Source organism: Bufo gargarizans, chromosome 1 (assembly GCF_014858855.1).
Source record: "Bufo gargarizans isolate SCDJY-AF-19 chromosome 1, ASM1485885v1, whole genome shotgun sequence".
Lineage (NCBI taxonomy): Eukaryota > Metazoa > Chordata > Amphibia > Anura > Bufonidae > Bufo > Bufo gargarizans.
This window is the reverse complement of record NC_058080.1, coordinates 130,773,276-130,790,763: the sequence shown is the minus strand read 5'-3', so window position 1 is coordinate 130,790,763 and position 17,488 is coordinate 130,773,276. Positions and strand designations below refer to the sequence as shown.

Genomic DNA, 17,488 nt, shown 5'->3' with positions numbered 1-17,488 from the left:
ACCCATAGGGTTAACAACATTTCTAAAACCAGTTTTGAATAGTTTGAGGGGTGTCATTTCTAAAATGGGGTAATTTATGGGTTGGTTCTATTTAGCCCCTCAAAGTGACTTCAGAACTGAACTGGTCCTTCTAAACCTTCTAAAAAATAATAATAATTACATTACCAAAATGATGCCAACATAAAGTAGACATATGAGGAATGTTAATTAATAAATATGTTATGAGGCATCACTATCCGTCTTAAAATCAAAGAGATTCAAATTTAGAAAACAGTGAATTTTTCAAATTTTTAACTTTTTGATTTTTTTTATAAATAAAGGTAAAACATATTGATTCAAATTTATCATTAACATGAAGTACAATGTGTCACGAGAAAACAGTCTCTGAATGGCTTGGATAAGTAAAAGCATTCCAAAGTTATTACCACATAAACTGACAGATGTCAGATTTGCAAAATTAGGCCTGGTCAGGAAGGGGGTAATTGGCCTGGTCTGGAAGTGGTTAAAGAGGTCATTCAACAGTTCTTAAAATTTTCAGAGGAGCAGACAGGTTTATTAAAGAAAGTAAATAAAAACGTAACTCACCTGCTAAAGTTTCCTCTGTTCCAGCACTGTGGGTGCAGTCCCCAGGGCCTCCAGCCTCTGTTGGACTGGTCCGGAAGTAATTAATTCACATCCATAATTTATATGAGTGCTCAGCCAATCATTGGCCTCAGTGGTCACATGACTTCTGAGGCCATTGGTTGAGCATTCATGTGAACTATGGACATGATGTCACCAATTCCAGTTCAGCAGGGACCAGACTCGCAAGTTATGATTTTATCTTAATGCTCCCCTGAAAATTTTAAAAATGTTGACATTGCAGTCCTGCAGGAGAAGGAGTGGAGAGCGAGCACCGTGAAGCAGAAAAGTCATCTTACCTTTGCAGGTCCGGCAGAATGGGGGGTTTGCCAACCCATTCTTGCGCAACCCTTTTAATTTTTTTATTGCGTGCTCAGCACAGTGTGCAGCGACAAAATCAGTAATGTATCCTTGACCTAACTACTTATATATAACCTGATTTTTAAAGGGGTTATCCGATGATTAAAGTAAAAAATCAGACATCATGTAGACAATGACAATCTCTTTCTAACAAAGCTATAACCAGCCCTGTACCTCACATGGATCCAAAGATCTCCACATTCATTACTCCAATTGCTCTATTAGATTTATTCTAAAAGATGCTCCAGAATTGTTATTACATGAGGAATGCAAGTAGTTACTAAAACAAATGTGTCAGGAGGGGCCCTGGGTGGAAAATAGGAAGTAAAGATTGAAAAAGTAGTATAATGGAAGGGGTTAAGAATATAAACGAATGTAAAAGGTATTGGTGGAGCCATCCTGAAGAATTGTGCTCTACTAAGCTTCTGCATTAACTATTTATTTAGAGCCAATGATGCCATGAGATCTTGGGCCTCACTACACACTACACTGCTCTACAATAGATGATAATGATCTATGACCTATGATATGCCATCATGTCTGAGCAGCCTGACAGGAACACTCACCAATATGAGACCCCAGCCCCTCAACCTCCTAGGCAGCTCTGAAAGTGTTAAAAACCAGTCCTGCTCATATTCTATGAAACGTTCTTGGTGACCATTTTAAATCACTCCTGGAGAACCCCTTGTAGTGCTTCTAGTGACTTCTATATGACAGACTCAATAGAAAAGATCATTTAAAGTGGACCTTTCACCTGGAAAAACATTGTGAACTAAGTATCCTGACATATACAGCGGCGCCCAGGGATCTCACTGCACTTACTATTATCCCTGGGCGCCGCTCCGTTCTCCCATTATGTCCTCCGGTATCTTCGCTCAGTAGGTAATAGTAGGCGGAGATTGCCCTTGTTCTGCTGGGCGTCTCCTCCTCATAGGCTGTAGCGCTGGCCAATCGCAGCACACAGCTCACAGCCTGGGAGAAAAAAAACTCCCAGGCTGTGAGCTCTGCGCTGTGATTGGCGCAGGACGCCCAGCAGAACAAGGGCAGACTCCGCCTACTATAACCAAGAGTCCTAAGTCTCTGCCTACTATAACCTACTGAGCGAAGATACCGGAGGACATAACGGGAGAACGGAGCGGCACCCAGGGATAATAGTAAGTGCAGTGAGATCCCTGGGTGCCGCTGTATATGTAAGGATACTTAGTTCACAATGTTTTTCCAGGTGAAAGGTCCTCTTTAACAAATAGCATCTTTTTGCAGTCCTGGATTCCTGGACCATCTAATTAAAGAAGTTGTCCAAATTAATGATAAGAATGTGTGTATTTTTCCAGAATCTGTGCCACATGTATCCAGGGGCCATGTCTGGTACTGCACTTCAGCATCATGCACTGGAATTCATATAAGCTACTATAAGTAGAAGATGGACAGACGTGGCACCGTTTCTGAAAAAAGCAGATGATGCCTTCATGTCCACCAGGTGTCCCTGGTCACATTGATACTTGACTAATGCAGTCTAATGACCAGCACAGTAATGTATTCATGTGATTTGTCTATATGACAATCCTTTATTATAAATCTGTATTCCTGTACCGTGTCACAAGTTCTACAAGGAACCTAACATCTCCTATTGTCCTCCTTAGAAATGGGCCACAGTCTGAAGATGACTCATCCAGCATCAACAGTGACCCCGAAGCCAAGGTTAGTGGTGACACAGCAACCACTTTTATGTACTTTGCCTTTACTGCTTTAGTAATTTGGATCTGTAAATGAGGTAATGATTGCTTCTAACATCAAGAGATTATAATATGTAAATGTTGGTTATGCACTGAAAAAAGCTGCTAACCCCTTCATTATGCAGGAATTATTATTTTTTCCTTTTGTTTTTTTACTCACTGCCTCCTAGGTGCCATCATTTTTTTTATTTACATAGTGTATAGGGGCTTGATTTTTGCAGGACAAGTTGTAATTTCCATTTCTTATTGCATACAATGTAGAGCTAGGGTGAAAAACAATTCGAAATGGGGTGGAATTGAGGGGAAAAAATGCAATGTTTTTATGCCATTCCCTATGTGGTAAAAATGACATGTTATCCTGCAGGTCAGTACAATTGCAGCGATACCAAATTTCTATAGTTTTTATTCTATAGCTTGTAAAAAAGCTGGATTTTGACATAGGGGCCACTTAATATGGTGGATCTGGTGATCTCTATAATGGGGACACCCCTTTGCTTGGTTTTCCTTCCCTGGAAGGGCATCTGGCTTTCACAGTGTTGAAGACCCATAACCGAAGCGCCATTGTTATTTTGCATGTTACTGTTTCCCAGGGAGAACTTTTACTTTTAAGTTCTTGTCGGATCTCTCTTCATTCTGGCATTGCCAGAAGCTACTGTGTTGCTGTCCAGCCCATAAACTATAATGGGGACCGGCAGAGATTCGGCCACAACCCTGCAAATATGCAGAGAATCGGCCGGCCATAAATCCGCTGCGCGCATTGTTTTTCATCCAACCAATTATAGTTTATGGGACCAGACAGATTGGACTCAGCGCAGCATCCTGCTCCGTATATTCCATACACGGAATTATGCGTTAAGAGGTTAGTCAACTTATTGGTTGTCTTTCTTTGCAGCAACATTTTGGCGCACTTTATTGCTCATAGGCTTCACAAGTGAGCTTAGAAAAGTGTAATTTAGCTCAGTACATTGTGACAGTTCTATGGCGATTTCTCAACAAAGAATGCATATAACATGTTATTACAGTATGATGGTGAAGAAGATCAAAGGAACCTAAATGTCTGAATGAAAAGCGTTTACATAGACCCACATAGGGGTCTTAGTCAAGTGTACATTTGACAACGACCCCTTCAGAAACCAGATCCTGGCAGTAGCCTTTGCTGCCCGCCATTTCTATTCAAAGGAACCTGGACACCCATCACCTCTCCAGTTATGCTTCATTCCCATAATGATGCCAGTTTTTGCACAAGTTCAGAGTTTTTCTCTTTTTAATGTACTCCTATTGAGGAATGCCTCATTCAAAATAATGATGATCCCCTTACACAAATTTTACAGAGGCAATATACTGATAAATCTTCCTCATTAGAAACAAACTGTAAGAAAAGCACACCTAGATGAAGATGAATAGCGGGTGACTGCTTCCGATGCTGCTTTCTGCTCGTACCGCTCAGCTTGGCTGTCCCTGCCACCTTGTGGCCACAGATATTACTGACACTGTATTTCGCTGCCGAAAACCTCATTACATCACAATTTTACTGCAACACATACTTAAAAAAAAGCTACCTATAAATACAGTTTGGAGATTATTCTCCTTGAATCAAAGAGATCTGTATGCCTTGGATGGATGCTTCACTTTTTTTATCCAATTTGAAACCAATATATTTTGTGGCAGCCGAGGAATTGCTCATTCTGTTGTGTTGGTTTTTTTTGCAGGGAGGGGGGACTTTTTGGTAATGACCCATGATCAGTGATAATACAGCATTGAAGTGTATAGTGTTAACTGATATAGGCCAATGGAACATGCTTCTTAAAGGATAACTGTCATATTTTCATTAAAAAAAAATCAATGTTAGCATATGTTACTGCGCAGCAGCATTATGCATAAAGCAATCTTTAGTTTCTTCACTTACCACTGTTTTCCTTGAGTTTTCCCCTTAGTTACGACTGTTTTGAATCCTACATTATGAGGATCTTCTCAAGATGGCTCCTCTGCCAGTTCTCTGAGGCCAAAACTGCATTCCCTCAGGTCACATACAAACTTGCTGTAGCCAGCAGCGTCCTGCCAGCCAATCAGATTGGATTACTGAGAGACACGCCTCCTCACTCTGAAGCCTAATGCAGGCATGCAGTGTGAAGGACCGCCCGTCTGTCTTCCTAGCCATAGCTACAGTCTTTTAAGGGAGCAGTGGAAAGGGACAGAGGACATTAATGAAAGCAGTTATTATAAGGTATTTACAGATCTTTTGGCAATCATTGACAGACTAACTCAGGTATAGCAAATAAAAAAATATGAGTTATCCTTTAAGGCAAGGGTCAATGGCGCATGCTTGTAAAACAGAACCTGTCGGCCAAGTTGTCGTTGGTATCCATGCTGCTATACTGCTTGTAAATACCTTTCTAAACATGGCCCTGTTAAATGCGCTGGGAGGGAGGAAAAGAAATGATAAAACTGCCACATACTGCTCTCCAGTAGTCATCTGGGTGGTGTTGCAGTGGTGACCAGACACGGTGCCCTGGCTGTAATCACTTCCACCCTTCCTTGACTGACGTCTCGCTTGGCACAGTCAGTGCGTACGTCACATGAGCAGGGCGCTAATCATAGTTGGGTGGGAGTGATGACAGTCAGGGCACATAGTCGCAGCTCCAACATCTCCCAGGTGACTACTGGTTAGCAGTGCATGGCGGTTTTATAACTTTTTTTTTCTTTAATCCCTTCTGGTTAAAAGCACTATAGGACTATGGTGGTAGTTTAATAATGAGAACTATGCTGATGAGTTCTGTTCTGTCTATAGAGCACTGTCAGCATTGTAATGGCAGCACCCGGCGCCGTAGCGCTGCTGCCTTTGACTTCGTCAATGGAGATACACAGAACAGCTGAATGGTGGGGGTGCGGATCCCCACCTCCTGCTAGTAGGGGCTTATTTTGAGGAATTCTTAATGTGGTTTCTCATAAAAATGTGAAAAAATATTTCTCTGTGTAATGATGCACGCCTCTTAATAATTGTGGTACATCTGCGCAGGTCCATGCACCAAAACGGGAATACATGCCAGCAAGGAAACTGGACTCCTGGTATAACGTACGCAGTTTCCTGGCATAGATTAGAGTAAGCATGCCACGCTCTAGAGCCCCCAAAAAGGGCTTTTTATTAACTGTCCTGATACCGTAGTACTTAGGCCTCATGCACACGACTGTATGTATTTTGTGGACTGCAAACTATGGATTCGCAAAATGTGTTTACCGGCCATGTGCATCTCCAAAATGGACAAGAATAGGACATATTATTTCTTTTTGCAGGACAGACATGTGGCCATACGGATGCAGACGGCCCACGGTGTGAATGGGTCTGTATCCGATCCGCAGAAAATGCGGATCGGATGCTGAAAGAAATTAGGTTGTGTGCATGAGGCCTCAAATTCAGCCTGTTATTATTCTAGAATGGAGGAAAATCCATGAGCCTCAGTAGTATATATAAATATGATATTATTCTTTATTGTTGTTTTTCTTCTTTCTTGGCTCCTGGGCTCTTCTTGTAGTCTATGGGACTTGATGTCGTGACAGTAGGAAAGCCTGTGGCAGTGACAGGGACTGCAGTGCTTAAATATTGGTTGTTTGCAGGCAGGAATTGGCAGCATGCCACACACAGTATTAAAATCCACTCACAGCCACGAAGGGAACTGCAGATAAATAATGCAGCAGCCGCCATGTTTCAGGTTTAAATAAACCAATTTGTTATTGTGTAGAGAAATGAGAAGAGTGCGGGATTATTTCTTCAGCTTTTTATAGGGATGACTAACGCATAGGGTATTTATATGTGAGGCTATGAAACCAGAATGATCACAGGCTAGTGTACACATAGCTGTACGTGAAGCCGTCTGCTGGAGACCCAGACCCTATTTATCAGCGTCCTCTTTACGTACCGTTTAGGTCTGTAGGTGATCGGTTGCAGAATATTATCGTTGCGTAAACTTCTGCTACAATAATGACAGCCTTTACCCTACAAGGGAATGCAGGTGGGCATAGCCAGAGATACTTGATGGCAGGCCCCACCAACTTTGGCAGGATCTCTAAACAAATTCTGTCAGTGTCCGCCTTAAAAGAAAATTCCAGAGGCCGTAGATGCTAACATAGCGTGCCGCCCAACCACTCTCGGCTCAGTGGAGAGAGCAATTCACTGCTCTATTGAGAGTCAGTCACACAATATGTATAGAGCTGCCAGATAGAAGTAGCACAAAAATATAAAACCTGCAAGCACAGTCCTAATGGCCATGATATATTGAAGGGTTCCAGGGTACAAATGGAATATGCGTCTCACGTCCCCAAGAACTTTGTAATAAACGGATTAGAGCATGGTATTTTGTGGATAACCTATGGCTACAGGCATAGGTGACATGTATGAACCCTGCACACCCACAAGTGCAATATCTGTATGATTAGTAGTAATTCTATACTATTAAGGCCTATAAGATTCATTTGACTCTGTAATGTTGGACACCCCCTATAAGAGCAGTCTGACTGTGAAGTCTACACCTGTGGTTATAACAGATGTATGGAAGTGTAGTCTGACATCCCGCTACGCCAGCACTCTGGAGGTGTAGTCAGGACCTCCCACTATGCCAGCAGTCTGGAAGTGTGGCCTGGACTTCCCGCTATGCCAGCAGTCTAGAAGTGTAGTCTGGGCCTCCAGCTATGCCAGCAGTCTAGAAGTGTAGTCTGGACTTCCCACTATGCCAGCAGTCTAGAAGTGTAGTCTGACATCCCGCTACGCCAGCACTCTGGAGGTGTAGTCAGGACCTCCCACTATGCCAGCACTCTGGAGGTGTAGTCAGGACCTCCCACTATGCCAGCAGTCTGGAAGTGTGGCCTGGACTTCCCGCTATGCCAGCAGTCTAGAAGTGTAGTCTGGTCCTCCAGCTATGCCAGCAGTCTAGAAGTGTAGTCTGGACTTCCCACTATGCCAGCAGTCTAGAAGTGTAGTCTGGACCTCCCGCTAAGCCAGCAGTCTAGAAGTGTAGTCAGGACCTCCCACTATGCCAGCAGTCTAGAAGTGTAGTCTGGGCCTCCAGCTATGCCAGCAGTCTAGAAGTGTAGTCTAAACCTCCCGCTATGCCGGCAGTCTAGAAGTGTAGTCTGGACCTCCCGCTATGCCAGCAGTCTGGAAGTGTAGTCTGAACCTCCCGCTATGCCAGTAGTCTAGAAGTGTAGTCTGAACCTCCCGCTATGCCAGCAGTCTAGAAGTGTAGTCTGGACCTCCTGCTATGCCAGCAGTCTAGAAGTGTAGTCTGGGGCATTCTGCTATGCCAGCAGTCTAGAAGTGTAGTCTGGACCTCCTGCTATGCCAGCAGTCTAGAGGTGTAGTCTGGGGCCTTCTGCTATGCCAGCAGTCTAGAAGTGTATTCTGGACCTCCTGCTATGCCAGCAGTCTAGAAGTGTAGTCTGGGGCCTTCTGCTATGCCAGCAGTCTAGAAGTGTAGTCTGGGGCCTTCTGCTATGCCAGCAGTCTAGAAGTGTAGTCTGGACCTCCTGCTATGCCAGCAGTCTAGAGGTGTAGTCTTGACCTCCCGCTACGCCAGCAGTCTGAAAGTGTAGTCTGGACCTCCCGCTACGCCAGCAGTCTGAAAGTGTAGTCTGGACCTCCCGCTACGCCAGCAGTCTGGAAGTGTAGTCTGGACCTCCCGCTAAGCCAGCAGTCTGGAAGTGTAGTCTGGACCTCCCGCTATGCCAGCAGTCTGGAAATGTAGTCTGGACCTCCCGCTATGCCAGCAGTCTGGAAGTGTAGTCTGGACCTCCCGCTATGCCAGCAGTCTGGAAGTGTAGTCTGGACCTCCCGCTAAGCCAGCAGTCTGGAAGTGTAGTATAGTTTGGAAATGTAGTCCATAGCACAGACTTGTTCACACGACCGTTGCCTCTCCGTGACCGTGCTGTGGACCACAAATTGCGCTCCACAATGCACAGGCACCGGCCGTGGGGCTGCCGCATGCAGATCGCTACCCCATGCACTTGAATGGAGTCCGCGATCCGTCCGTTCTGCAAAAAGATAGAGCAAGTTCTATCTTTTTGTGGTGCGGAGGCATGGAACGGAGCCCACAGAAGCACTCCGTAGTGCTTCCGTAGTGTTCTGTTCCGTTCCGCACCGCATCTCCTGATTTGAATGGGTCAGCATCCGTGATGCGGAATGCACACGGCCGGTGCCCCGTGTATTGCAGACCCGCCGTATGCGGGCTGCAATACGGCAACAGAGGGGCAACAGTCGTGTGAACAAGCCCTTTAAAAATGTCTACATATTGAGTTTTTCAGTGTAATATTGCTTCTGCTGCAAGTAATGTAAGTAAATATGGTCACGGTGCAACCTGCACGTTTCTGCAACCTAACAGTCACAAAGAATCCAACTGTCAGGTTGTGGTCAAAAGCAGCTTGTGGGTCACAAGATAACCCCATTCAGTTACCTTACTAGCAATGCTGCAGCGATCATTTGTTGCGAGTCTCCATGCAGAACCAGCTTTACACTAGAGCTACATGGCGGTGTGTGTTGCTTGATACAAAACGTACGTAACCTTTTAAGCAGGTTTATTAAAAACTAGTCTAAGGCTACTTTCACACTAGCGTTTCTATTTTCCGGTATTGAGATCAGTCATAGGGGCTCAATATCGGAAAAAACGCTTCAGTTTTGTCCCCATTCATTGTCAATGGGGACAAAACGTGACTGAACAGAACGGAGTGCTCCAGGATGCATTCCGTTCCGTTCTCATACCAGAGAGCAAACAGCAGCATGCGTTCCGTCCTGGGATGCGGAGCAAGACGGATCTGTCATGACCCACAATGCAAGTCAGTGGGGACGGATCAGTTTTCTCTGACGCAATAGAAAATTGATCCGTAACCCATTGGCTTTCAATGGAGTTCATGACGGATCCGTCTTGGCAATGTTAAAGATAATACAACCTGATCTGTTCATAACGGATGCAGATGGTTGTATTATCAGTAACGGAAGAGTTTTTGCTGAACCCTGCCGGATCCAGTAAGAACGCTAGTGTGAGAGTAGCCTAAATGGCATATGACTCTTTTTGTAATTTACTTTATTTTAGTTCCTGTCTTACTTACAGAATAGGCTTCTGAAGTCCAGGTGTCTAGTGCTTTGGAATCTGTACACTTCGGACATGTCAGGGGTGTACAATGTACGGATTACTGGCCATGGGATGTGCAATGCCACGCTTTAGCAGAGCAGGCACAGGCTAGAGCGGTGATGTGCTATGCAGAACTCCTGCTCTGCTAAATGCCCAGCATAGCACATCAGTGTCCTGCAGTACCGATTTGCTATTGCAGTCTTTAGGAGAGCGAGGCTGGTATACGCTCCTGCCAGTACAGCGCTCACTGAGGCCCCCATGCCTGCAGTACAGTGGAATCCATACACCTGTACACAAAAAAAAAAGCATATCACAAATTGACATGCCATTTACCATAGTTTTTAATACATTTGTTAGGTACATTTTAATCTGACATTGCAACGTTATAATGTAGTCTGCAGCAGCCTTAAGACGCCTTCACATGCGGCAAATTTTGTGGCAGAAAATTCCACGACTGAAAATCATTTGCAATTATTTGAATGGGGCGGCAAGCGTATGGATTTCTGCAAGCTCTATAAAGGTGAATGGAACTAATTTTCTGCCACCAAATCTGCTGCGTGTGAAGACACCCTTAGGGCTCACGCACACGACTGTATGTATTTTGCGGTCCCCAAAACACGGATCCGCTAAAAAAAATGGATGAGATTCGTGCGGCGTCCATGTTGCGTCCGTTATTTTTGCGGATCCACATTAACAATGCCTGTCCTTGTCCGCAAAATGGACAAGAATAGAATTTTTTTTTTCAAGCCCCATTGAAGTGAATGGTTCCGCATACAGACCTGTAAGAAAAATAAACTGAAAAAATAATACGTTCATGTGCATGAGCCCTTACTGAGTAGTATATGGAGACCACACTGGTAACAGTTCTTTATACGGCCACCAGGGGGAGTTCAATGCCTTTGAATTACTTGCCGAGTGACTTGCAGATCTCTGTGCAGTAGGCTCTGTCTAGTGTTGGAATGTCATTGTCATTCTATGACTGTATGAAGGGTGTATACTAATAACCGTATGTTGTCATTTCATATTATTAACCCCTTCCTCACTTCAGTCTTATGCCATGAATTGTTGAATGAATGTCTATTGGCGCCTGGATCAGGTAGATTTTTGGTCTCAGGTGATGGTGTGGATATGTAGACACAGGCATAAGTGACATGTATGATCCCTGCACAGTGCACACCTTTTAGTTTTAGGAGATATTATACATCGCACACTCTGCATAGGTCAGACTCTTAGGCCTAGTTCACACGAACGTTTTTTTTGCGGGTGTACGGGCCGTTTTTTTGTGTTCCGTATACGGTCCGTATACGGAACCATTCATTTCAATGGTTCCGCAAAAAAAACGGAATGTGTTCCGTATGCCTTCCGTTTCCGTTTTTCCGTTCCGTTGAAAGATAGAGCTTGTCCTATATTTGGCCGTAAATCACGGGTCGTGGCTCCATTCAAGTCAATGGATCCGCAAAAAAAACGGAACACATACGGAAATGCATCCGTATGTCTTCCGTTTCCGTTCCGTTTTTTCTGAACCATCTATTGAAAATGTTATGGCCAGCCCAATTTTTCCTATGTAATTACTGTAAACTGTACATGGCATACGGAAAAACGGAACGGAACAACGGAACGGAAACGGAAACACAACGGAACTCAAAAACGGAACAACGGATCCGTGAAAAACAGACCGCAAAAAACTATAAAAGCCATACGTTCGTGTGAACTAGGCCTTAGCCACATACATGAACGTTCATATACTTTGATGCAGAAATGCATGACGGTGCCCAGGATATAACACGTGGGGGCATTGACGAGGTTTTCCAGGATTTCAGTATTGATGATCTATCCACACTTCCCATTCCCTTCACTGGGAGCAGTGCTGCAGTTACCAGCTCTGTCCACTACACCATGGTCGGTGCTGTGTCCGACACCCGAGCTACTGCAGAACAGCTGATTGTCAGGGGTGTGGCGGGGCGTCGGACCCCCCTTTGATCAGACATTGTTGGCCATCAATATTAAAATTCTTGAATACTGAGTTATGCATGCCAATAGTGTGAAAATCATCCAAACAAGTGAAAGGGTTAATGTTATTTGAAAACAGACTAGTGATCAGAACTTTTCAGGACCCAAATGTTGATGTGATGTTTAGATTAATGTAACCTGAAACAGTTACGCAATAGATAAAAGAAATACTTTTCTAATTTCCTGCACTTCCGTACAAGGTTTTGCAGTTATATTGTTTTTGAGCCTTTGTAGAACCCATTAAGAAGACCACTAGAGGGCAGTGTTGTAATGAGTACACTGCCTGCAGTATTATAAAGGTCACGCTCTGGTATCAGGGTAATGGCCTCAATAATTACTCGTTATCCGTTTACTGTAACATACACAGTTTATTCTCCCAGTTCGGTAAGGATTTTATGACAGGTTTGTGTAGACATTTTTATAATAGACGTACCCAGATTTTTTTTTCTTTCTGAAGAGCTTTACACTGTTTAACCCCTGGTGTACTCAGTACAAGATCTGTAACGTGCAATCAGTGTATAGAAAATCTTATGAACATAGGGTAATATCCAGCACCAAAGACATTCCATATATCTACAGCATCTAACCACACCGTGGGCCCTGCTGGTCAGAGGTACAGCCAGCGTGTTGTACAAGGCATTTATCCGGTTTCATATTCGCACCACTGAATCTCTGCAGTCGGCCGATCTTCATGCCCATGCCGCACCCTCTCTTCTTCTGGGTGTAGTGATCCTAGCTGCGGTGCCGGCAGGTGAGCCTTGCATGGGCACACATTCTGTCATACCGACAAGCGGTCCTTCAGATGTGCTCTTCTCCTTCTTCTCTCAGCATCTTAAGTAGGTCAGCTGAGGTACTGGCAGGAGTTTGCAGTAGAGCCTTAGACACATTCGGCAGCCAGATGTGTGCAGATTGTACAAGTCTCTCAGTGTGAAGCCATACCCACTTTTTACCCTGATAGGCTGTACTTACACTTTTTGCCAGAACCATTCAGGAGACCATGTTCAAATTCTGTGGTATTGAAAAAGTCAATCACCCTGTCAGAGGTGGTGATTGGCAGCGACTCCTTTTAAAGGGAACCTGTCATCGGGATTTTGGGTATAGAGCTGAGGACATGGGTTGCTAGATGGCAGCTAGCAAATTCGCAATACCCAGTCCCCATAGCTCTGTGTGCTTTTATTGTGTAAAAAAAACCGATTTGATACATATGCAAATTAACCTGAGATGAGTCCTGTACATGAGATGAGTCAGGGACAGGACTCATCTCAGGTTAATTTGCATATGTATCAAATAGTTTTTTTTACACAATAAAAGCACACAGAGCTATGGGGACTGGGTATTGCGGATGTGCTAGCTGCCATCTAGCAACCCATGTCCTCAGCTCTATACCCAAAATCCCGGTGACAGGTTCCCTTTAAATAGGGAGATTTTTTGGATTTTTATGTTAAAGGGGTTATCCCATGACTAATGTAATAAATGAAGATCAGACATCATATACTACCGTGTTTCCCCGAAAATAAGACACTGTCTTATATTTATTTTTCCTCAAAAAAACACACTATGGCTTATTTTCAGGGGATGTCTTATGGCTTATTTATCAGGGATCCAGTGAGAACTGGGTCCAATCTGCACACTGACGCTGATGCTGAGGAGACTTTTACTTTCACTTTCTCCCTCAGCTTGCTGTGTACAGAATGACCGGGACCTGACAGGGGGAGCCGACCGTGTTGATGGGGCTGCCCGCAACTCTCCCGTCACCTACAGATGTGGGGCAGATGAGACAGCACCTACAGTGGCTGTCACGATGCGGCAGATGAGAAGGGCTGCCCGCGTCTTCTTTACCGCTCTGTGCCGGTACATAGCCATCACTATGACTATTATTTTCGGGGTATGTCTTATATTGAGCATATAAGCCGCAAACCCTGCTATGGCTTATTTTATCGGGGAAACACGGTACATGACAATACGTTTCTAACAAAGCTAGAACCAGCCCTGTAGCTGTACCTCACATGGATCCAGAGATCTCCCCATTGATATCAAGCTGACAGGTCAAGGGGAGTGTCTTTTCTGCTGCAGCTAAGAGGGCGTGTCCATGCTCTGCCTATCACAGCTCAGGAGGCAGTTGAAGGATGAAACTGAGCATGTGCGGCCATGTCAGTGAGCAGGTCAAAGAAATAAGAAAACAAACAGCAGCAGGAGGCCCTCTACAGATATATTTTATTGAATAACTCAGTGGCTATGCTACTTTTTATATTACATGCAATTACCAAAGTATTCAGATCCAGGTGATTGTTTGAAAACTGTAGAATATTTTTTGTGGGACAACCCCTATGGCTCATATCCAAATGGATTGAATGCTTTCTATTGTCATGCCTAGAAGTGTTGGTTCATTGATTTTAATTAAGACGTTATTGCACCCGTGAAGGTGGAGTTTCAGGCTGGGATGTAGGTATATATATATATATATCTCCTCCTGTGTTCACACTAGCAGTTTATGAGTAAAGGTGGGTTTAGCTGGGCCAATGGAGCGGCCGATTGTCAAAGAGGGCGCGGCAGTTGCAGAGAGAGCAGAGCCTCTAGGTGTAATGGTAACGCCCCTGTCGCTCCTAGAGGCTCATTTGCATATATTAAATCATAATTTTTCTCAGCAATGCGGGCACATATGAACATGGGACCAACACAGAGGCCTTCAGCTGCCGGGTGCACATGTAACATGTCAGCCAGTGTCATAGGGACAGATCTGCTGACAGAGGCCCTTTAAAGGAAATATTGGTGCCACAGACATTGGGCTAGATTTATCAAAACTGGTGTAATAGAAATCTGGCTTAGTTGACCATAGCAACCAATCAGATTCCACCTTTCATTTTTCAGAGGTCCTTTTGAAAATGAAAGGCGGAATCTGATTGGTTGCTATGGGCGACTAAGACAGTTTTCCTTTACACCAGTTTAATAAATCTCCCTAGGGAGAATATATTAAGCTTTCTGTTCTGTATTAGGCTAGGTCTACACAACGACATTTCGCGCGACAGATAGGGCGCAACAGTTGTCGCGCGACAATTTTTATAATGGCAGTCTATGGTGTCGCACTGCGACATGCGACATGTTGCGACTGCGACGCGACAGTCGCAAAAAAATCCATCTTGAATGGATTTTCTGCGACTGTCGCGTCGCAGTCGCAGCATGTTGCAGTGCGACACCATAGACTGCCATTATAAAAATTGTTGTGCGACATTGGTGCAACAAAATGTCGCGCGACAAATGTCGTCGTGTAGACCTAGCCTTAAAGTGTATGTGCAGTTTCATTTTTCATGCAGATGTACCAGGTTTTCCCAAGAGTATACACACCGTACCTACATTTTTAATTTTACAAGTTTCTTAAATTGAAGTCTGGAAACCACCATACATGGCGTCAGACACCTACAGTATCTAATCCCGATGCCTGGAGAAGCTCCTAGACCTGCTGTATTCACTTTATTCCATAGTAGCTGCTCTCATGACATGTCTTTTTTTAGTAAATACTTGTATTTTTCCATAAAATAACTGTCCTACAGCATCTTCCCTTGTAGCTCTGTGTTGTGCCAGTCCTCTGTTATTCTTCCTGGAAGTGTATCAATAAATTGAAAACTAGGCGCTTCCGTTTTGCTGGTCAGTGAGGCATATCCCTACTGACTCGCTGTCCAATAAGTGCTGGCAGTATAACCGTGTCGGCACACATTGACAAGGGGAATTGTGACACCCAGTTGTCAAATTATTTACACATTTCCAGGAGTAGTAATAGAACAGCCACACAAAGCAGATTTCTAAGGAAGCCCTCTATAAATAGCCATACAAAATAATGAGGGTATGAACAGCCTACATGCTGGAGGGGCATACTGTGCACCTGAGAAATAATTAGGCGATCATTTATTATTAGCTTTAGGCCACTTTGCGGCGTATTAAGGTCGCAGATTTTGTTGCAATGTTGTTTTGCATCTTTTGCGGCCCCATTGAAGTCCAAAACGGCGGCTCGGATGCGGACCCAAACAACGGTCATGTGCATGAGGCCTAAGTCTTTTTTGAGGATGCCTACAGTTCTTTTCCCTAAAGTAGGACAAGAATTTTGTGTAACAGACCCTTTTGTTCACAGCTTTATTTACTGTATATTTGACGTGCTGCTTTTTTTTTACCCGCAGTGCTTTGCTGTGCGCTCTCTGGGCTGGGTAGAAATGGCAGAAGAAGACCTGGCTCCAGGAAAAAGTAGCGTTGCCGTGAATAACTGTATTAGACAACTGTCATACAGCAAGAACGACATCAGAGACACAGTTGGCATTTGGGGAGAGGTAAGTTCTTCTCTTGCACCTTCTAATTAAAAGCATCCCATACCATCCCCACAATGAAGGCTATTTACCATGTGCTGCCCTTCCGGGTGTAATGTGATCCCTCAGCCAGACTCTGACTACCGTCATGTCTCATGGTGAGTGATGGTAGCTGGTTATATGTGGAAAGAGGCCTCTGGTAAGTGGAGAAAAAGGCATTTTACATACATACAAGTGTATTACAAAGTATTTTCTAGTACACATTAAATGAGCATCACCCGAACCTACCAGATGTGACGGAACTGCATCACCATCTAATGTGTATGGTGATGTAGAGAAAAAGGACTGGATAGGTTTCTGGCAGGGATTATTCCCCTATCCCCTTTGAGAACACGTGTGGGCGGGGGGTGTCAGAAGGAATAGACAGCTCTCTAAGGCTACTTAGTCAATAGAGGACAGATCAGTTTTCTATTGTATCAGATTGTGTCAGAGAAAACGGATCCGTCCCCATTGACTTGCATTGTGGGTCATGACGGATCCATCTTGCTCTGCATCCCAGGACGGTATGAGAACGGAACGGAAGACATTTTGGTGCTGTTCAGTTACGTTTTGTCCCTATTGACAATGAATGGGGACCAAACTGAAGCGTTTTTTTTTTCTGGTATTGAGACCCTATGACAGATCTATGACAATACGGAAAATATTAACGCTAGTGTGAAAGTAGCTTTTCTTTTTCTGATGGATCAGAAGAATGGAAAGCTAAACGTTGATGTGAATGCACCCTAAAGTGTATGGCTATGCTTTATTAAATTTTATCAGGGCCCCTGTTTGTAACCTATATAAGGAAGAGGGTACTAAAATGGAAGACTTTACTCGCGGGATCCTGGTGCTACAGGATCATGTGAAATGCAGTCTGACAACTGGATTCCTACAGTGTCTGTTCTGCCAGCCAAGAGCTAGTCTTTCTATGCAAGTCTATGAGACCCTCGATGCGAGTCTGATGGACTTGCACAGAGAACTTTGCCTCCGGCTGGCACAGCAAACACAGTAGAAGTCCAGTCATCAGACTGCAGGTCACTTGACCCTGCAGCGACAGTAAAACATTTATATCTTTTTTTTTACTTTTGGAAAGTATAAGAACAGTAACCAATCCAAGCAACGGCTTGCAAGCCGCTATAACAAGAGCAAGGAAATAAATCAACTGAACAGGACACAAAGCCCTAAAGCAAATCCCAAAGTATACACTAAAAAAAACAGCAAGAAACTCTAAAATGAGTAGAAAAGAATAAAAAAAGATTGACTAGAGAAAAAAAAATAATAAGGGGGGGGGGGGTTGGTAGGGCGAAAGGGGAGGGGG

At 44.1% G+C, this 17,488-nt stretch overlaps 1 protein-coding gene across 7 annotated transcripts in view; it reads left to right on the top strand.

Moving 5' to 3' along the window:
* Nucleotides 1–17,488, top strand: part of APBB2 (amyloid beta precursor protein binding family B member 2) — a 334,440-nt gene that overhangs the window by 225,171 nt on the left and 91,781 nt on the right. For all 7 annotated transcript variants that reach the window (XM_044298656.1, XM_044298647.1, XM_044298639.1 and 4 more), the window contains 2 exons: nucleotides 2,622–2,679; nucleotides 16,009–16,155. In XM_044298656.1, coding sequence (XP_044154591.1) covers nucleotides 2,622–2,679; nucleotides 16,009–16,155 — 205 coding nt within the window. The remainder of the gene's footprint in view (nucleotides 1–2,621; nucleotides 2,680–16,008; nucleotides 16,156–17,488) is intronic.